The 17,579-nt window shown below is 52.5% G+C and overlaps 3 protein-coding genes across 3 annotated transcripts in view; 1 reads left to right on the forward strand and 2 right to left on the reverse strand.

The window, feature by feature from the left end:
• Positions 1-8,576, reverse strand: part of TMEM127 (transmembrane protein 127) — a 13,093-nt gene extending 4,517 nt beyond the window's left edge. The window contains exons 1-2 of the mRNA XM_010829583.1: positions 8,428-8,576; positions 7,695-8,012 (exon numbers count right to left, since the gene is read on the reverse strand). Of these exons, the coding sequence (XP_010827885.1) occupies positions 7,695-7,938 (244 nt within the window). The 5' untranslated portion in view covers positions 7,939-8,012; positions 8,428-8,576. The remainder of the gene's footprint in view (positions 1-7,694; positions 8,013-8,427) is intronic.
• Positions 8,577-8,726: 150 nt separating this feature from the next.
• On the forward strand, positions 8,727-15,818 carry CIAO1 (cytosolic iron-sulfur assembly component 1). The gene is made up of 7 exons (XM_010829584.1): positions 8,727-9,032; positions 9,852-10,000; positions 10,456-10,567; positions 10,678-10,766; positions 11,013-11,214; positions 12,302-12,389; positions 13,201-15,818. Exons 1-7 carry the CDS (start codon positions 8,894-8,896, stop codon positions 13,439-13,441), a joined length of 1,020 nt encoding a protein of 339 aa, XP_010827886.1. The 5' UTR covers positions 8,727-8,893; the 3' UTR covers positions 13,442-15,818.
• Positions 15,819-16,522: 704 nt separating this feature from the next.
• SNRNP200 (small nuclear ribonucleoprotein 200kDa (U5)) overlaps positions 16,523-17,579 on the reverse strand; it is a 26,109-nt gene continuing 25,052 nt past the window's right edge. The window contains exons 44-45 of the mRNA XM_010829585.1: positions 16,984-17,076; positions 16,523-16,901 (exon numbers count right to left, since the gene is read on the reverse strand). Of these exons, the coding sequence (XP_010827887.1) occupies positions 16,758-16,901; positions 16,984-17,076 (237 nt within the window). The 3' untranslated portion in view covers positions 16,523-16,757. The remainder of the gene's footprint in view (positions 16,902-16,983; positions 17,077-17,579) is intronic.

The raw sequence follows: 17,579 nt of genomic DNA on the forward strand, positions 1-17,579 counted from the left end.
AAAGGAAGATGCAAAACAGGAGACCCAGCGTTCAAAGACTGAGGAGGCCCCAGGGTCCTGGTGAAAGACCCCAGGACGACAACTGCACACCAGACACAGCGAGCAGCCTACATGTTCTTCTGGGACTTCAACATCGTTCTTGCTTTCTTTAAAAAAATATTTTTTTTTTATTCCATCTAGACTGCACTGTCAGTTCCCTTTGATATCTATGCAACCTGCCACAGTTCTAGAAACACAGACAGGATAAAGGCTGATCCAAAAAGAAACCATTTTAAGCTTTGATAAAAAGTAGAAAATGGGCCTTAACTTCCCCTATTCAGCCACCAGCAAGTTCTTCTTTTATTTAGACCATGGATCACCAAAATGGACTTGGAAAATTTTGAAAAGGGCTGACGAGATTTACACTGTCCACTCCTTTCCTGAGTTTGGATCTCAGGCCAAGAGGCTTTGGGATGGTGGTTATCCCTCTCAGGTGCACAGAGAAACAGCAGAGTGCTGGCTGAGAGCATGTGCCCAAGCTGCAGAGGATCTGAGCTCTTGGTTTGGAGCAGGGCCTGGGAATCTGAATTGCCACAAGCGGCACAGGCGGCTTGAGCCTTACACTCCAGGAAACACTGGATCCAAAGGAAGAGTCCAAAAGCTGGGGAGGGCACCTGAGCTCAATCAAGCTGACTGGAATCACCAGACGTTGACTAGCCTCATGGGGTCACCTGGCCTGAGGCCTGGCCTCCCACAGAAAAACCAGACCAGATACCCAGGGGACCTGGGCCTTTGTGACAGCGCACACTTCTGCCTCGGGCACAAAATTCGCCAGGCAGATGTTGGCTGAGCCCACATGACTCATATGCCTTGATCTGGCTTCAGGTCACCTGCCAAGCTGCCCTCAGAGCTATCTGTCACTCTCCTGTCAGCTGACCATCTGTTTGGAGCCCACTCATCCAGCCTGGGTGATCGCCTGCTGCCAGGAGGCCTGCCTGTACCTAAGCTCTGCCAGCAACAAGGTCCAGCCTTCACTCACTCTGGCCCTGCGGGCCTGAAGGAGTCTAGAAGCCCACAGGGCCTCTCTGAAACAAAAGCTCCCAGACACGGGCCGTGTCCTGGCTGCACTGTGAACGTTGCTAAAAGCTCTACGCCACAGTTCCAGGGGTCCACGTAGCACACGGCAGGGACCCGGCAGGATGCAAGTATTGTTCTAGTGCCCCCAAGAATAACTTCTGAGCAGCAGGGTGGAAGGGTTTACATCACACTCTGCTCTGCAGCAGGCTGAGTTCAGATTCCTCCCACATTACTTAACATGGCCAGGCCCTCTGAGTGATGCTTTAATTGTGCTACTCGGTTTTAATTTAACAACTAGTTTCAACTGAAAAATGGAACACACAGGGCTTCAGAGATCCTTTCTTTGGTGGCATAGTGACTACAGGATGTCCACTGTATTAGCATCCTTTTACAACGTACAGGATCCTTTACACACGTCCAGGGGCCTTATGTTTCAGAATATCCTTATTTCAGTCACAAGGAAGACTTTCACAGATGTTCAGCTGCCCCTCCCAGGAGATAAACATCTTTTTTTTTTTAATTTATTTTGGCCCCACCATATGGCATGCGGGGTCTTAGTCCCCAAGCAGGGACTGAATCCAAGCCCCTCCAGCGGAGGTGCAGTGTCTGAACCCCTGGATCTCCAGGGAAGCCTCTCAGCTTCCTTGTTGGCAGTTTCTTGCGTTGCCCTCCAGGGATGCCTGCCTGCGCACACAGGTGGGGCAAATGTTATCTTAGTTAAGCCTCACTCCACTCCAGGGGATTCGTCATCCGGTTCAGATGAGGAATCAGAGGCTCCAAGAGGTTGTGACTTCCTGCAGGTCACACACAGCACAGAGCTAGGCTGCGAACCAGTGTCAGGCTCCCTCGCACTGTGATGCTCACCATCACCAAGCACCAGAGTCAGCCGCTTTACATTTCCCCGATGGAGCTAATCGATCAAATCCTGAAGAGCTGGATTTGAGTGAGAAGTCAAAAAGGACCGTGGATGCTGGCAGAGCCCCGTCAGCACGAGTGGCCGCTGAGCTCACTACGGAAACAGCTGGAAGCATGAAATCTCTTCTAGGCCAAAAAGGTTTGGGTTGTTAAGCAATAAATGGAGCTCCTCCTGGGAATTATTGGGCCAAACCTGTTGGGTGTGGTCTAAGCTTCAGCAACCATCAGAGCCTGGTTCTTTTTTTTTTTTTTTAATTAAAAAAATACGTATACTGTGTACTTTTATTTATTTATTTTTGGTTGCTCTGGGTCTTCGTTGCCGTGTGCAGGCTTTTCTCCTCTTGCAGCGAGCAGGGGCTACTCTCGTGGCGCCTGGGCTTTTCTCACTGCGGTGCCATCTTGTGTTGCAGAGCATGGGCCTAAGGCCTTGGGCTTCAGCAGTTGCAGCTCCCGGGCTCTAGAGCACAGGCTCAGTAGTTGTGGCATATGGCAGGTGGGATCTTCCCGGATCAGGGATCGAACCCGTGTCTCCTGCATTGGCAGGTGGATTCTTTTCCACTTGGCCATCAGGGAAGGCCAGAGTCTTGACTCTTAAAAGCAGAAGGCAGGGGACTTCCCTCGTGGCCCAGTGGCTAAGACTTCGAGCTCCCACCACAGAGGGCCTGGGTTCAATTCCTGGTCAGGGAACTAGATCCCACATGCCACGACTTAAAAGACTCGCATGCTGCAACCAAGACCTGGTGCAGCCAAACAAAGAAATATTAAAAAAAAAAAGCAGAAGGCATATAAACTGGGCACCCAGTCTCAGTCCCACCACAGGTCATGCATCACCTCGAGCAAGTTGGCCTTGACATCTGCCCGCTCACCTGTCAATGGAAGCAATGACACCTGCCCCATCTGCACAGGGGCCCTTGAGGGCAGCCAGACCCCAAAGTGCCAGGAAGGAGCAGCCCCACTCCCTCTGTGCTGGGTGGCCACAGCAGTGTCTTCCTTGGCATGCCTTTCCTCCCAACACCAAGAACTGCCCTGTCCACGCACATCAGCCAGTGGGGGCTAGAGGATCAGCACCACGGGGGTGATGACATGGTTCAGAGAAGGGGCTTTGCACCCACAGTTCAAATAGGTTTTGTTTCCACCTGACTGCTTTATGCTTTTCTCCACTCTAAAGTTCTGAGCAAACCTTCCGGGTCAAGGGGGAAAGCCAATGGAAGCTTCCCTTGGAGTGATGCTGACAGATACCCCAGAGCCCTGCCCCACGCCCCCGCGGTGCTCTCATCAGAGGGTCTCAGAGCACGCAGCAGAGACAGGCAGCGTTACCCCAGCCCTCCTTGGAACCCTGCTCAGGCTCTCCTGGGGTCGGGATCTCAATGTCCCTTTCTCTCCTCCCCTGCCAGACATCGGTGTGGCAGGGAGGGCAATGAATATCTGCTTTGTTGAGAGGGCTGCCTAAAAGAAGCCCATCCTCAAATGCTGTGTGTATGTTGTTTTATTTATGAAGAGAAATGGCAGGTGGAGCTGAATTTAGATCCCACCAGCGCCGCATCCACTACACCCTGGTCAGACTGAATGCACCCTGTGCTCCAGTTGTGCTGTGGCCTGTTTACTTCGGTAACCATTGCTTGCCTGTCCCCTCCAGTCACCGGGGAAGAAGGCAGCTGCTGTGTAATAGGATCCCACAGACCTGACTTTGCCCAAGGTCATTGGTGAGTCACTGGGCTGGATTTGTTTGGAAGGCCCCTGCTCTTCCTGTCTACCTGCCCATGGCTCTCATCCCCTCCTGACCCAGAGAGGCAGCAGGCAGGAAGCTTCTAGTGGCTTCTCGCCAGTTCCCTTCTGTTCCTTCTCCTATTCCCCCCTCACTGGAGTCCTTGAGTCAGTCCTTCCAGCATTCATCCACCCACTTTATACAGCTGCACCCTACTCTTGACTTTTTAGCTTCCAGACAAGACTTCTGACACAAGACTCCAAGAGGGCCCTCCACTGCCCAGCTGGGTCGTCCCACAGATCCCAAGGGTCCTGGCCAAGCTGCCTCCAAGGATATGCCCCTACAGGATCTGGAAATGCCAGCTGCATTGGTCACCACCCCTCAGACACGCCAGCCCTTCCCAGAAGGCCTTTGACCCTCCCATGGCTTGCTGTCAATCATGATCCCCCCAACTTCACATCTTACACTCCCTCATTCTCCAGAGATGTTTCCTGAGCCTCTGGTCCTGGCTGCCCCCTTGCTGGGCACACTTGAGGGGCAGAGAGGGCTTGAGGCTCAGAAGGAATGGTTATCTGGGCTGCCTTGTTGGGGGCCACCAGAGGTCTGGGCATGTCTCTGGCCCCCTGGCCCAGGCTGAAGAGCTGTGTGAGAAGGGGGCAGCCCCGGGGAGCAGAGGAATTCCCAACAGGATCTTTCAAGCTGTGGCGTTTGTAAAAGCCTTCAGGGCTCTGGGAATGAGAGAGGATGATGGGCTTTGACTCAGCCCAGCAATGAGAGGGGAAGAGCAATAAAGAACATAGTTTTGCCTGGGCTTGTGAGAAAAACTCAGCCAGAATGGGGAAGTAAGAGGCCCGGGACAGCTCGGACGGAGGAACAGTCTAGTGTGCACTGAGGCGCAGTGGTGAGGGTGGAGTCCATGCCACTCGGAGCAGCTGGGTGCCCCTTAGCAAGAGACCAGCCTGGGCCCGAGACCTGAGAGTGTTTGTGTGTGTATGACGGGGGTGATGATAGTTACCTACCAAATAAAGAAGTCGTTTAGGTGACACTACAGCCAGGCATGAAGGGTGCTTAGCGTGATGCCTGGTACTCAGGCAAGGGGCCAAGAAACGGGAAGGCATCATGCCAAAGCCTGTTGGCCTGCTCCACTCCCCATCACCTGCAGAGACCTGGCAGGGTCTGCTCTCCGTCTGGAAGCACCCACAGGCACGAGGCCTGTACCCCACAGCTCTGGCCTCTCCTGAGATGGGGAATAGCGAGGCTTCCACACTAGGATTTCTGCTAGACCCTGAGGCTTGGCACAGCCCTATAGAGTAGCAAACGACTGAAGGCCCAGCGGGCACTCAAAAGCCAACTGGTACAGAGAAGAAGGAGGCTTCCCTGGTGGACCAGAAGGTAAAGAATCCACCTGCAATGCAGGAGACCTGGGTTCGATCCCTGGGTTGGGAAGATCCCCTGCAGAAGGAAATGACAACCCACTCCAGTATTCTTGACTGGAGAATCCCGTGGACAGAGGAGTCTGGCGGGTTACAGGTCCATGGGGTCACAGAGAGTCAGACATGACTGAACAACTAAGCACGCACCAAGAAGAAGCAATCAGGGACCTTCAGATTCTTTACCACCTTCTGTGACAGCTCATGAGGCAGCACTGTCAGCTTTGTTACGGGACACCAAGCGCTCCCAGCTTGCAATGGCCGCCGAGACCAAGGTAAACCAGGCTGAAACCATTCGTGGGCTGAGACCCCTAAACACATGGACGGGCAGGCACCATGTAAAGGTGGAGGCGACCTGCCTTATAAAAGACAAAATCCAGCTTGGATAATTTCTCAGAAAAGGTAGATACGTGTGTGAACAGAGGAGAACAGAACCAATAATTTATTTTTGATGTGCCTTTGACAAGGATGTAGGCCAAAGTGAGATAAACCATCGTGAGGTCGTTCCTTACGACAGCTAAAGTAAAGCAAACATAACGAGATGGCATCACTTTATACTGATGTCAAAAGTGAGGTGAACTCAACTCTGCCGTTCCCAGCTGTGTGCCCCTGCAGAGATCATTTCACTTCTCTGAGACACAGTTTCCTGGACCTTTGGAATGAAGACATGGAATCAGATGGGCCCCTCCCTCCATCGCAGGAATTTTACAAGCCTTCCTAGGAACGATCTGAAATAGAGAGGCATCATGAATTCCCTTTCAGCTTGGGGGCTTTCCAGGAAGCTAGTGGTAAAGAATCCACCTGCCAATGAAGAAGATACAGGAGATTCGGGTTCAATCCCTGGGTCGGGAAGATTCCCTAGAGAAGGAAATGGCAACCCACTCCAGTATTCTTGAGGAGCCTGGCAGGCTACAGTCCGTGGGGTTACAAAAAGTAGGGCACGACTGAGCATGCACGTACACTCCCGGTTTTGATGCGACACCAAGCACCTGAAATACTGACCACCAAGGAGATCAACTGCAAGGTCTGGATGAAGCGGTGCAAAGTGGCAGCTGTGCCTCAAGGCAAGTTCTGGGGAACGTGCTAACAGAAAAGTCACCCTGACTCGACTCAAGCTTGATGGGCTTTTTGCCACAGAGAAAGCTGCATAGCACGTGGTCTCTATCCTGTGGGTAAGTGTTAGTGTTAGTTGCTAAGTCGTGTCTCTCTGTGACCCCAGGAAATGTAGCCTGTGAGCTTCTCTGTCCATGGTATTTCCCAGGCAGGAATACTGGAGTGGGCTGCCATTTCCTTCTCCAGGGGATCTTCCCCATCCAGGAATCGAACCTGGGTCTCCTGCATTGCAGGTGGATTCTTTACTATCTGAGCCACCAGCGAAGCCCATAGGTCTTAGTGAGCCAACACACTGAAAGCTATCATCACGGTGATACCTGGAAATAAACCAGAAGCCCCCATCCTGTTCTCTACAAAATCATCCGAAAGCTTTGAAAACTCAAGAGAAATGCGAACCAGCAAGAGAACTCTCAGAGAAAGACAACATTAGGCCACAAGGACAGGGCTTTTCAGCCTCGACCTGCACAAGTGGTGTATGATCCAAGGCACTCAAACAGAACTTGACCTTTTCACCAAACCCCAGGCAGTGTGAATCCTTAAACAGACAATGTTAAAGATACCTAACAGGAACAGGAATCCGAGATATGGGGCAACACACATCTGGAATGAATTACAGCCAGGAGTGGCACATGGAGAAAACCTTCAGGAATGGTTCAAAAGGCCTTGAGGGTAATGAACTCTGCTGTTAATAAGGGCTGTTTGCAATCCACTGACCATTTTCCCTGTAAAAACCAGGCAGTGCAATACTGCCCCCACACCACACAGCCTGTACCTTCATTACCAGAGAGGAGGGCTGGGAAGGATGGGCTACAGGCCTCCCCTGTATCCAGTAAAGATGATGGTCTGGTTCCCCTTTCTTCTGCTTCCCTGGCCGGGAAGCACCATAATGAACAAAGCAAACTTACCTCATTCCGTCACACTTGTGAGGGTTCCACGAGCCAAACTCCTATTGTTTTACTGAGGGTAGCAATGGAACTGACTTCTGGTTATTGAAAATACCGTAGACTCCCTTTTTCTCTAACAATCCAAAGACTGCAGAACTCACAAACATCTTTTAAAATCTTTAAAAATTTTAAAGTTCCTTTTTCTCAAGCTGACCACCCCGCCCCCCCCGCCCCGACCCAAAAAAAAAAAAAAATCTTCCTGTATCTCGGGCTCCTTAGAAGGAGACAGGTAATTGTGATGCCTAGCACCCTTATCTTCTCTCTGATATACAGCGCCCTTCCCCCAGAAGAAGCCGAAAATAGCAGTCCAGATTACCATGGAGTTGAGGAGTGGGTGCTTGGCTGAATAACATCAGAATTAATGAGGGGCCGGACCCCAAACAGAGCCACCTGGTGGGCAAGAACATCAGGCAGCAATGGGCTGTTTCCTTCAACCAGGTGCCTACCCCAGGCTATCTCAGCTCCAGTCCGCACCTTTCCGAGGATGCCCGGGCGCCCAGAAAGAAGAGGGCTGGCGCGCAGCGCCCTCACCTTTCAGCAGGTCCGGGTGCACGTAGCCTAGGACGTCGGAGACCCCCAGCTCTTGGCGGGAACAGGTGCCACCGTGGATGTGCAGCCAGGCAGGCTCGGCGAGAGCGGTGCACAGCGCGGTGATGGACAGGGCACCCGGCAGGGCCGAGGCCAGACTACGCTCCGGCTGCTTGGGCAGAGTGCTGCCTCCCGGGCTCCTCCGCCGGCGCCCGCCGGGTAGCCCTGCGCCTCCGGGGGCGTACATGTCCGGGGCCGCCCGCCGTCGCTCAGCGGTCGCTGCTGGTAGCCGCCGACCTCCGCGGGGCGCAGAGAGCCTGCCTGTCCGGGGGGAGGAGAGCAACGTACTGGGTTCGTAGCAGGTGAGGCTGGAGGAAGGCGGTCAGGGCCGACCCCAGGGGATGGGGGTGGGACCGAGGGCTGAGCAGAGACAGGAGAGCTGCAGAGGTTCGGGGGGCGGGGACGGGGTCCCCGGAGTGGAGCTGCGGAGGTATGACCCGGAGAGGGCTGGGGGCCCGCTGGACCTTGGCAGAATACAGTAGGGAGAGGGGCTGGGGCGGAGGTATCCGTTACTGGTGGAAGAAAGAGCCGGACTCGGGGTCCTGGCCAGAGGGTGCCCAGGGGCGGAGGGCCAAGCTGGGCCGCAAGGATCGGGGACCCAGGATCTGGGAACTGCGCTCTGCGGTGCGATCTCTGCCCAGATAGGACCCACCCCTCAACGACTCCTGATCCTCACCAGTCAGCAGGCTTCAGTGCCGGGATGGCGTCGTTCCGTCCCGGTCACGGGCTCCTCAGTTACCCCGACCCGAGAGATCTCAGGGCCCAAACCCGCAACGCCCGGACAGACCCCGGCCCGATCCACTTCCGGCTTCCTCCACCTCTGACCCCGCCTCCTCCGGCTCCACACCCCGTTCCCGGCGCGCGACACAGCCCGGGCGCGCCGCCGGCTCCCTGCGCAAGGCCTCACGGGACTGGTAGTTCCAGGCCGTGCCGCGATGCTTTTCGTTGAGGTGGGGCAGCGGTTGGGGGAGTAGGGTGGGGAAAGGACGACTACAACTCCCAGAAGGCAGCGCAGCCGAAGCAGCGGGCGCTTCATTTCCAGGGTGGACCCTGGCAGTCGGGCCCAAGGGGTTTGCTCTGTGGGAACCGCAGTCGGAGCGGCTGGCTCTGCTCATTTTTGTCTCCTCCTGCGCCGGGCAGCCATGAAGGACTCGCTGGTGCTGCTTAGCCGTATCCTGGCGCACCCGGACTCCCGCTGCTGGTTCCTGGCCTGGAACCCCGCGGGAACTTTGCTGGCCTCGTGCGGTGGCGACCGCAGCGTCCGCATCTGGGGCAGGGAGGGTAAGCCCCGATCCGGCTGCACGACCCCTGCCGCCAAGGGGTCTCCTTGCGCTTGATGTGGGTGCCAGTCTCGGGGAGTACGCAGCCTGCGGGACAGGCAGACCCTGGACGATGGTCACGGGCCGAGGGAGAGGATGGAGGGGTTTTCTTAGAGTTGAACCTTAGCCACTTTGAGAACGGGTTTTCCGGTGAAGGAGTCAGCAACTACTAGAAGCTAAAATGTCAATAGAGAGACTGAAACTGTTGGGGAAATTGTGATAGTTGCTGAGGCAGGAAAATGAGAAGAGAAGGAAGAAAGTAGGCTTCAAAGTAATTTGCAGCAGTTGAAGAAGTTTAAATTTAACCCGAGGGCATTTACCAGGTGGCAACTGCCAACACAAGAGAGGCCAATTGGATCCCTGGGTCAGGAAGATCCCCTGGAGGTCGGAATGGCTATCCACTCCAGTATTCTTGCCTGGAAAATTCCATGGACAGAGCAGCCTGGCAGTCTATGGTCCATGGGGTCGCAAAGAGTCAGAGGTGACTGAAGTGGCTTAGGGCGGGTGCACACACACACACACACACACACGCACGCACGCATGTAGGTACTCTTGACAATTTTAAATCAGGAGGGTGATTCCTCAGATTTGTTTCAGAAGGATGTCTCCAGCTTTCTGTAACTGTAACTGGAGTCAGTTAAAGCCTGTTGTTCAATACACTCACTGAGCTCTGACCCCCAGCCTGGCTCTGATGCTGGACCCTGTTACCCAACGGCACAGCTAGTGTTCAGCACCTTCTTGTACACCCAGCTCCAGAGCCTGACCTGTCCTCTGCTTTCAGGTGACAGCTGGATCTGCATATCTGTCCTTTGTGAAGGCCACCAGCGCACTGTGCGGAAGGTGGCCTGGTCTCCATGCGGAAATTACCTGGCCTCGGCCAGCTTTGATGCCACCACTTGCATTTGGAAGAAGAATGAGGATGACTTTGAGGTAAATAGATGGGACCAGGATTGTTGCCTGTTTGATCCCCAGGGCTGGTTTAGGAACGTTTTTTTATTCTAATATTTATTTTATTTTCGGCTGTGCTGAGTCTCCGCTGCTTCGTGTGGGCTTTCTCCAGTTGTGGCAAGTGGGGGCTGCTCTTTGTTGCGGTGCGTGGACCTCTCCTTGTGGTGGCTTCTTTTGCTTCGGAGTAAAGGCGTAGAGCTCTTGGGCTTCAGTAGTTGCGGTGGACGGGCTTAGTTGTTCCAGGGCGTGTGGAGGCTTCTGGGGACCAGTGTTGGAACCTGTGTGCATTGCACTGGCAGGCTGATTCTTAACCACCGGACCACCAGGGATGTTCCTGGTTTAGGAACCAGAGCCGGCCTGGGTCAGTGGGAGTGGACTTGCAAGGACCACAGGGGTCTGAGCTGGCACTGATTTTAGTCCCTCTTCACTGTTCGCAGTGTGTAACCACTCTGGAGGGCCATGAAAATGAGGTCAAATCAGTGGCCTGGGCTCCGTCTGGCAACCTCCTTGCCACCTGCAGCCGAGACAAGAGTGTGTGGGTCTGGGAAGGTGAGTCCAGATCCCTCCAGGTGCACTTGGGAGCCTGCCACCCAGTCTCCGCGCCCCACCCTTGTGCCCCTGATGGTCAGCTTGTGTGCCCCTTCTTTTCTTCTCCACAGTTGATGAAGAGGACGAGTATGAGTGTGTCAGTGTCCTCAACTCCCACACACAGGATGTCAAGCATGTGGTTTGGCACCCGAGCCAGGAGGTAAGAGCCAGGTGTCTTGGTGGGAAGTAATTGTGATGTTGGAGGGTTGTACCCAGCCGCCTTCTGCTCTTCAGCCTCAACCTGGCTTTCCCAGGAATCTCTGTCTGTGACCAGAAGATGTCAGTGAGTCCCTTTATAAAAGCACATCCCTGGGACTGTCCTGTCTCGGGAGGGAGAAGTCTTGGAACCACAGACACTCCCGGGCCCTACACACACATACGGTGCTGTCCTTGGCCTCCCCTACAGCTGCTGGCCTCCGCCAGCTACGACGACACAGTGAAGCTCTACCGGGAGGAAGAGGATGACTGGGTGTGCTGCGCCACCCTCGAAGGCCACGAGTCCACCGTGTGGAGCTTGGCCTTTGACCCCAGTGGCCAGCGCCTGGCGTCCTGCAGCGACGACCGCACCGTGCGCATCTGGCGCCAGTACCTTCCAGGCAACGAGCAAGGTGAGGGCCCAGCCTAGGGGCTGAAGGCCCATCTCTGCGGAGGGGCTGAGACACATGGATGAGTCACAGAAAACTGGGCCCTTCATAGATGTGCCATGGGAGGGCTCCAGGGAAAGTGCTGGAAGAGTCCAGGGAGGCTCTGGGGAAGGGGGCCTAGACTGAAAGGAATGTGTAGCATTTTAACATAAGAAGAGACTTCTGTGACTTCTGGTGGTTAAGACTTCATGCTTCCAATGCAGGGGGCACTGGTTTGATCCCTGGTCAGGGAACTAAGCTCCCACATGTTGCCAGACATAGCCACAAAAGAAAAAAAGGAAATTCTAGATGCAAAGAGGACCACATGAGCAAAGGCATTGAAAGTAAAGGCGGCCTACATTTACACCAGGAACAGGGATTTGCATAGGGTAGATGGAGCATAGGGCATAAGGAGTTTGGAGAGAAATAAGGTAGGTTGGGCTGGGTGCCTGATGTTGTTTAGTCACTAAGTCGTGTCCGACTCTTTGCAACTCCATGAACTGTAGCACGTGAGACTTCCCTGTCCTTCACCATCTCCCAGAGCTTGCTGAAACTCATGTCCATTGAGTCAGTGATGCCATCCAACCATCTCATCCCTTGTTGTCCCCTTCTCCTCCTGCCCTCAGTCTTTCCCATCATCAGGGTCTTTTCCAGTGAGTCAGTTTTTCGTATCAGGTGGCCAAAGTATTGGAGCTTCACCTTCAGCATCAGTCTTTCCAATGAGCGTTCAGGGTTGATTTCCTTTAGGATTGACTGGTTAGATCTCCTTGCTGTCCAAAGGACTCTCAAGAGTCTTCTCCAAAAAGGCAGGATAAGTTGTCAGACATAGTCTGTAGCAAAAGGGATTTTGAGGAGCAGGACGTCTCCTTTTCCGAATCCTGGTGTGAAAATGCCAGTCTGGCTGCAGTGTCTAAGGCAGATCAGGGCGGATGGGGACAGGAGTGAGCATGAGGCCTCAGGTGGTGCGGATGGGGGAGGGCAAGTCAGGGTCTCCTCTGCAGCGGGGCAGGTTCTCCCCTGAGGTGCCCAGGGCATGGATACGCCCAAGGCTCAAGAGAAGTCTGTCACGCAGGGGTTGCATGCAGCGGCTCCGAGGCCAGCTGGAAGTGTGTCTGCACCTTGTCAGGCTTCCACTCCAGGACCATTTATGACGTCGCTTGGTAAGACCGCCACTCCTCCCCTCCACCCTGCCCACCCATTCTAGTGATTTTCGAGAAGTCAGCGTGCTCTTTCACCTTTGGGAATACGTGGGGATATAGAGCAGCCACCCTCATGTCATCAGATCAGGCTAGACTGTCTCCATGCTGGTTTAGCACTGGCTGGCCCAGGGTTCACAGGAGCAGGGGACAGACTTAGACCCAGGCTGAGGGTAGCTCCATACCATCCACAGCATCAAACCATCCAGAAATATGTATTCTTGAAACTGTGGCTTCATGGCTCGGGTTTTATGGTTTGGTAACACTGCTTCTACCTTAGGGAGCCTAGGAAAGCCATACCGTTCACATAGGAGAGTCGGTCAGAGGGCAGTTTGGGCCCTGAGAATCTCTCCTCAGGAAATAACCCTAAATAACTGAAAAAGTTGACATGCATCTAAGTTTTATTTATACTATCAAACATTTGGAAATAGCAAAAATGGACTAAGTATGGTAAAATTAAGTGACCTGTCGCATCAGTTTAAAAAAACGGTCAGGAACACTTCATGTCAGGGCAACTGCTGTGCCAAGTGAGAAAAGTACAATTCAGAGTTATATGTAGTTTTTTAGGTTAATTACATGGAAAGAGACCTAGATGGCAGCACTTGAAGCTTGGGGTGATGTTTGCAGCTACGTTTGTTAGAGGCTCTAGGGTAAGAGACTTACAGCTGCGTCCTCGAGTTTGAGACTAGCACCAGCCCCTCGCCCCTGACTTGCCAGGTGGGGAGGGAGGAGCCACCTGCACGCCACCGACGCACCTGTTCCCCCCACCCCCCAGGTGTCAGCTGACAGGGACCCTGGCTACCGCCTGTGGGGATGATGCCATCCGAGTATTTGAGGAGGATCCCGGCTCAGACCCGCAGCAGCCCACCTTCTCACTGACAGCCCACATGCCTCAGGCCCACTCCCAGGATGTCAACTGCGTGGCCTGGAACCCCAAGGAACGGGGGCTTCTGGCCTCCTGCAGTGACGATGGAGAGTTGGCCTTCTGGAAGTATCAGCCGTCTGAAGGCATCTGAGCCACTTTGGCTTTGGATAGAATCGTGCTTCCCCAGAAAATGTCCTCGGACTTCCCCAGTCCCTAAGAGGACCAGGAGCATCCTTGACCTTCCTTTATTTGGCCCTCCTGCATTCAGACTTGGGGAGAGGCTCAGGGCCACCGACCACTCACTCTTCCCCCTTTGACACGGAGCCCCTGGTAAAGAGCTGCAGAATATCTGTGCCTTGTACTTAAGGCAGATTTTGCTTTAGGGCAGTGTTCAATTGGAGAGCAGAGGTTAAGTATACTATTTATAATCATTATATCTTTATGTAGGAGGGATGTAGCTCAGCCCTTTCTGAGACTGTAAGCTTTATACAAATAATCCGAGTCCCAAGTCCTATTTTATGTTATAAGGACATTCACAATTTAAAAGAATTTCATGGTGAGTCCTTCTCTGAAGTAGGCCCTGTCTTCCCAGTTTCTGGGTAAATCCTTGCATTTAAGACATGCAGCCAGTACTGAAATTAATTCCTTAATGTACGTTTGTTAGAATAAGAGACCCCTCTGCTTTCCCTTAGAAACCCTTGCATACCTTCTGTGCCAGGTGCTGTGATGACAGTCGGGGAGTGCTGAGAAATAAACGGAGAGAATGTGAACCCTAGCAGCAAGTTACTGTTGGCCACAGGTCATACAGTCTTAGTGGGGGTGAAAATTGGGTCCTGCTGCTGCTGCTGCTGCTAAGTCGCTTCAGTCGTGTCTGACTCTGTGCGACCCCATAGACGGCAGCCCATCAGGCTCCACTGTCCCTGGGATTCTCCAGGCAAGAACACTGGAGTGGGTTGCCATTTCCTTCTCCAATGCGTGAAAGTGAAAAGTGAAAATGAAGTCGCTCAGTCGTGTCCGACTCTTAGCGACCCCATGGACTGCAGCCCACCAGACTCCTCCATCCATGGGATTTTCCAGGCAAGAGTACTGGAGTGGGGTGCCATTGCCTTCTCCGAATTGGGTCTTGGGTGAGGGGCAAAATAATCCTAAAGGGACAGTATGTGCCCTCTAAAGAACCACAGTACATAAATACTCTGTGGTCTGTCATGTTAGATTTCCATAGTGGGGGCGAGTGGTAAGAAGCAGCCCCTTAGGGAAATAATGCTGAAAGAGGTAGAAAAACAGGCACAGGCCAGCAGCGCTGGGGTCTCAGGCTGTCCTCAGACAGGCACGACCAAGTGGGTTTTGACTTGAGGACCATCCTCAAGGCCATGGCCTTCAGTTCAGTTTTATACCACAGAAATCATGACCTTAGATTTTGAAGACAGCTGGGGCAGTATCTAGAGCCGTGGTTCTCAAAATGTGCCTGCCAGTCAATAGAAATCCCTAGAGTGCTTCAGGGCATGTAGAGAGGTCAGCACCTCCGAAGCAAGGGAATGGCACCAGATACTGCAGTCGGGTCTCCATGCCTTGCCCTCAGTGAAAATACTGCCAACTCCACTGAGAAACATCCTCAGTAGAACCAATACAAATAAATTGTATTAGATCTCCACCCTTGAGCAGACAGCGTTCTGTCGGAAGCAGGCATGCAGCGGCCATGATGCACACGGAGGTGAGGCTGTCCTGAGGAAAAGCAGTTGTGCGGTTGCGTGCTCCATCAGCCGTGTCCATGGCGTAACCATCTCTACTCGCAAGAACGAGCAAACTGTAGTGTTTAGACTTGGCTATTTGGGAGACATTTTCTGGGAGACATTTTCTGGGAAATGAATGGAATGAGCCTGTCACTTCAAGGGAAACTGATCGTGTTGCCAATGATAAAACAAGCTTTCCAGCAAAAATTCAAATTTGTGAAAACCCATATTGACATCAGGAGCTTGACATCTTCTCAATGCTTAGGCTTTTCTGAGGGGATTGGTGGTGATAGGAACACATGATTTATGATGAAGTGTATTAAAGAAAGATTTGCATAATTTAGTGAGTGAGCATTTTCCAAGTGACTAAGGCACGTTACAAAGACACTCATGGGCAAGACATTAAAAGTGTAAGAGACAAGTGGGTTTTAATCCAAGTGTTGCTCTTGATAAGTATGCTCACTGATAAGGTTTCACATCCACATTGCCTTTAAGAATCTACCACCTGTGTAGTGACGTATCTCATAGCCTCTATTATCTGAGAAGCCTATTTAGAAACTTCTTCCAACTCCCTACCTGTGTGAAGTCAGCTTTACATCAATTCACACAACAGGTTTTGGAAACAGTTGTGAGAATCCAACTGTCTTATTAAGCTGGTCATGAAAGAGATTTACAAAAATGTAAAATGCTGTTCTCCCTGAATTTGTTTTCGAAGTTGTTCTTCATAAAATGTTAATTAAGTTACTTTAAAATGCGTTTACTCTAGTAAATAAACATCAGTGGCTCTAACCCAAATAATAAAAGCTGTTTGGAGTTCTTTTTTGTAGCGTAGAGGGGTCCTAAGACTAGAAAATTGCCAACCTAGGGAAATTATCCTATCAGAATCATCTTCCAGTTTTATGCACATTTACTCCTAAAAAGGGCTTTTCAGGAGGCTCAGTGGTAAAGAATACACCTGCCAATGCAGGAAATGTGGGTTTGATCCCTGGGTTGGGGGAGGAAATGGCTGCCCACTCCAGTATTCTTGCCTGGAGAATTTTACGGACAGAGGAGCCTGGAGAGCTACAGTCCATGGGGTCACAAGGAGTCAGACACGCCTTAACACACACAAAACAATATTCCCAGAAAACAACAGAAGGCAAGAATCTCAGAAGAAAATTTATAGATCTGAATCTTGGAACTGCTCTAAGCACGCAGCTGCCACTGCCTCCTTACGGGAGGGGACACTGCAGATCTTGAGAAAGCGCTAACCTGTTGGTTTCCACCAACGATCAGTGTTAGCTCTGCAGCGATGCCGACACAGAAGGGCCCAGAGGCCCAGTCCTGACAGGACAGGGCACCAACACTGCCCTCTGTGCTGGCTGAACGCGTGCAGCCCGACTGAAGAGCAGCCTCAGCCTCTAGAAGTAGTGTGCACTCTAAGCAAGCTCACAGGCTGAAAAACCAATCCTAAGACTGGGGAAAGGAAACTTTTAACTTGGAATCACTGCAAAGACACATGGTTTCTCCAAGTCATTTTATTAGACTGAAAAGGAACTACAAAGAACACGCCTCAAAATGCTGTACACGGTTTGTGCCCGACACCTGCAGACACTGGAGCCAGGGTGTGGACGGCAAGGGAGCCGGGGGAAAGCAGGAGGGTGGGGTGGGACCAGGTCTCCACAGAGGTCCCATGCACTGCACACGCCCCTAACTCGGGTTCGGCTCTCCTCTGTGCAAGAGTGAATGCCTCTGGACTCAATCTGAGTCACTGTCTGTCTCGGCTTCTTTCACATCCACGCTGAATTTGTACTCCTGGTCACACCCCATGTAAGCGTCACTCATGAAGTACAGGGTGTAGTTGTGGGCGCCGGTGGCTGGGGCCACGAAGTCGAGTTTCACCTGGAGAGAGCAAGCACAACTCAGGGCCCGCTCAGATACCTGCCCCCTCTGGCAACCCGCGGGGGCCAGCGGACACACTCACCTTGGCCTTCTGCTGCAGGGTCAGCCTCTTGATGGAGATGAGACTGTTGGACTTGGCGTCTCCGATCACCACCCACCAGCCCTCTTCACGTTTCTGTAGTGACCAAAACCCAACAAAGTCAGTGAGTAAAACCTGATGGCTGTGACACCAGGCAAAAAGTTACAAAAACAGGAAACCAGAAAGCAAGCTTTCAAAGTCTTCATACCAAAAGATAATCGGATACAGGATTTTAAACTAAGGTTTCTCATGTGAACTCAATTTTTAAGTAGACAGGTGAGCTCATTTGTTGGTTCTGGCTCACTTCCTTGCCCCAGAGTACCTTCCCATTCAGTGCCTGACACTAGGTCAAGACTCCACTATCAGACATCTAGTCTTTGAGGCTGGCAGCTTTGAGTTCCTCAGAGACACTTTTAGGTAAAAGGCAAACATGTCAGAGGACAAAAACATGTTAACATGAGGTGAGCCTGCCAGCAGAGTGGGTCCAAAGTAGGCCTTGTGCCAGGACTTCCCTCAGCAGCCAGTCACCTAAACTGCCTTAAAGCAAAAAAACTAGACGTCCATAAAAAGCACTCACAGCCCCCAAATTAACCCCCAGC

This window comes from Bison bison, unplaced genomic scaffold, assembly GCF_000754665.1.
Source record: "Bison bison bison isolate TAMUID 2011002044 unplaced genomic scaffold, Bison_UMD1.0 scf7180017864508, whole genome shotgun sequence".
Taxonomy (NCBI): Eukaryota; Metazoa; Chordata; class Mammalia; order Artiodactyla; family Bovidae; genus Bison; species Bison bison.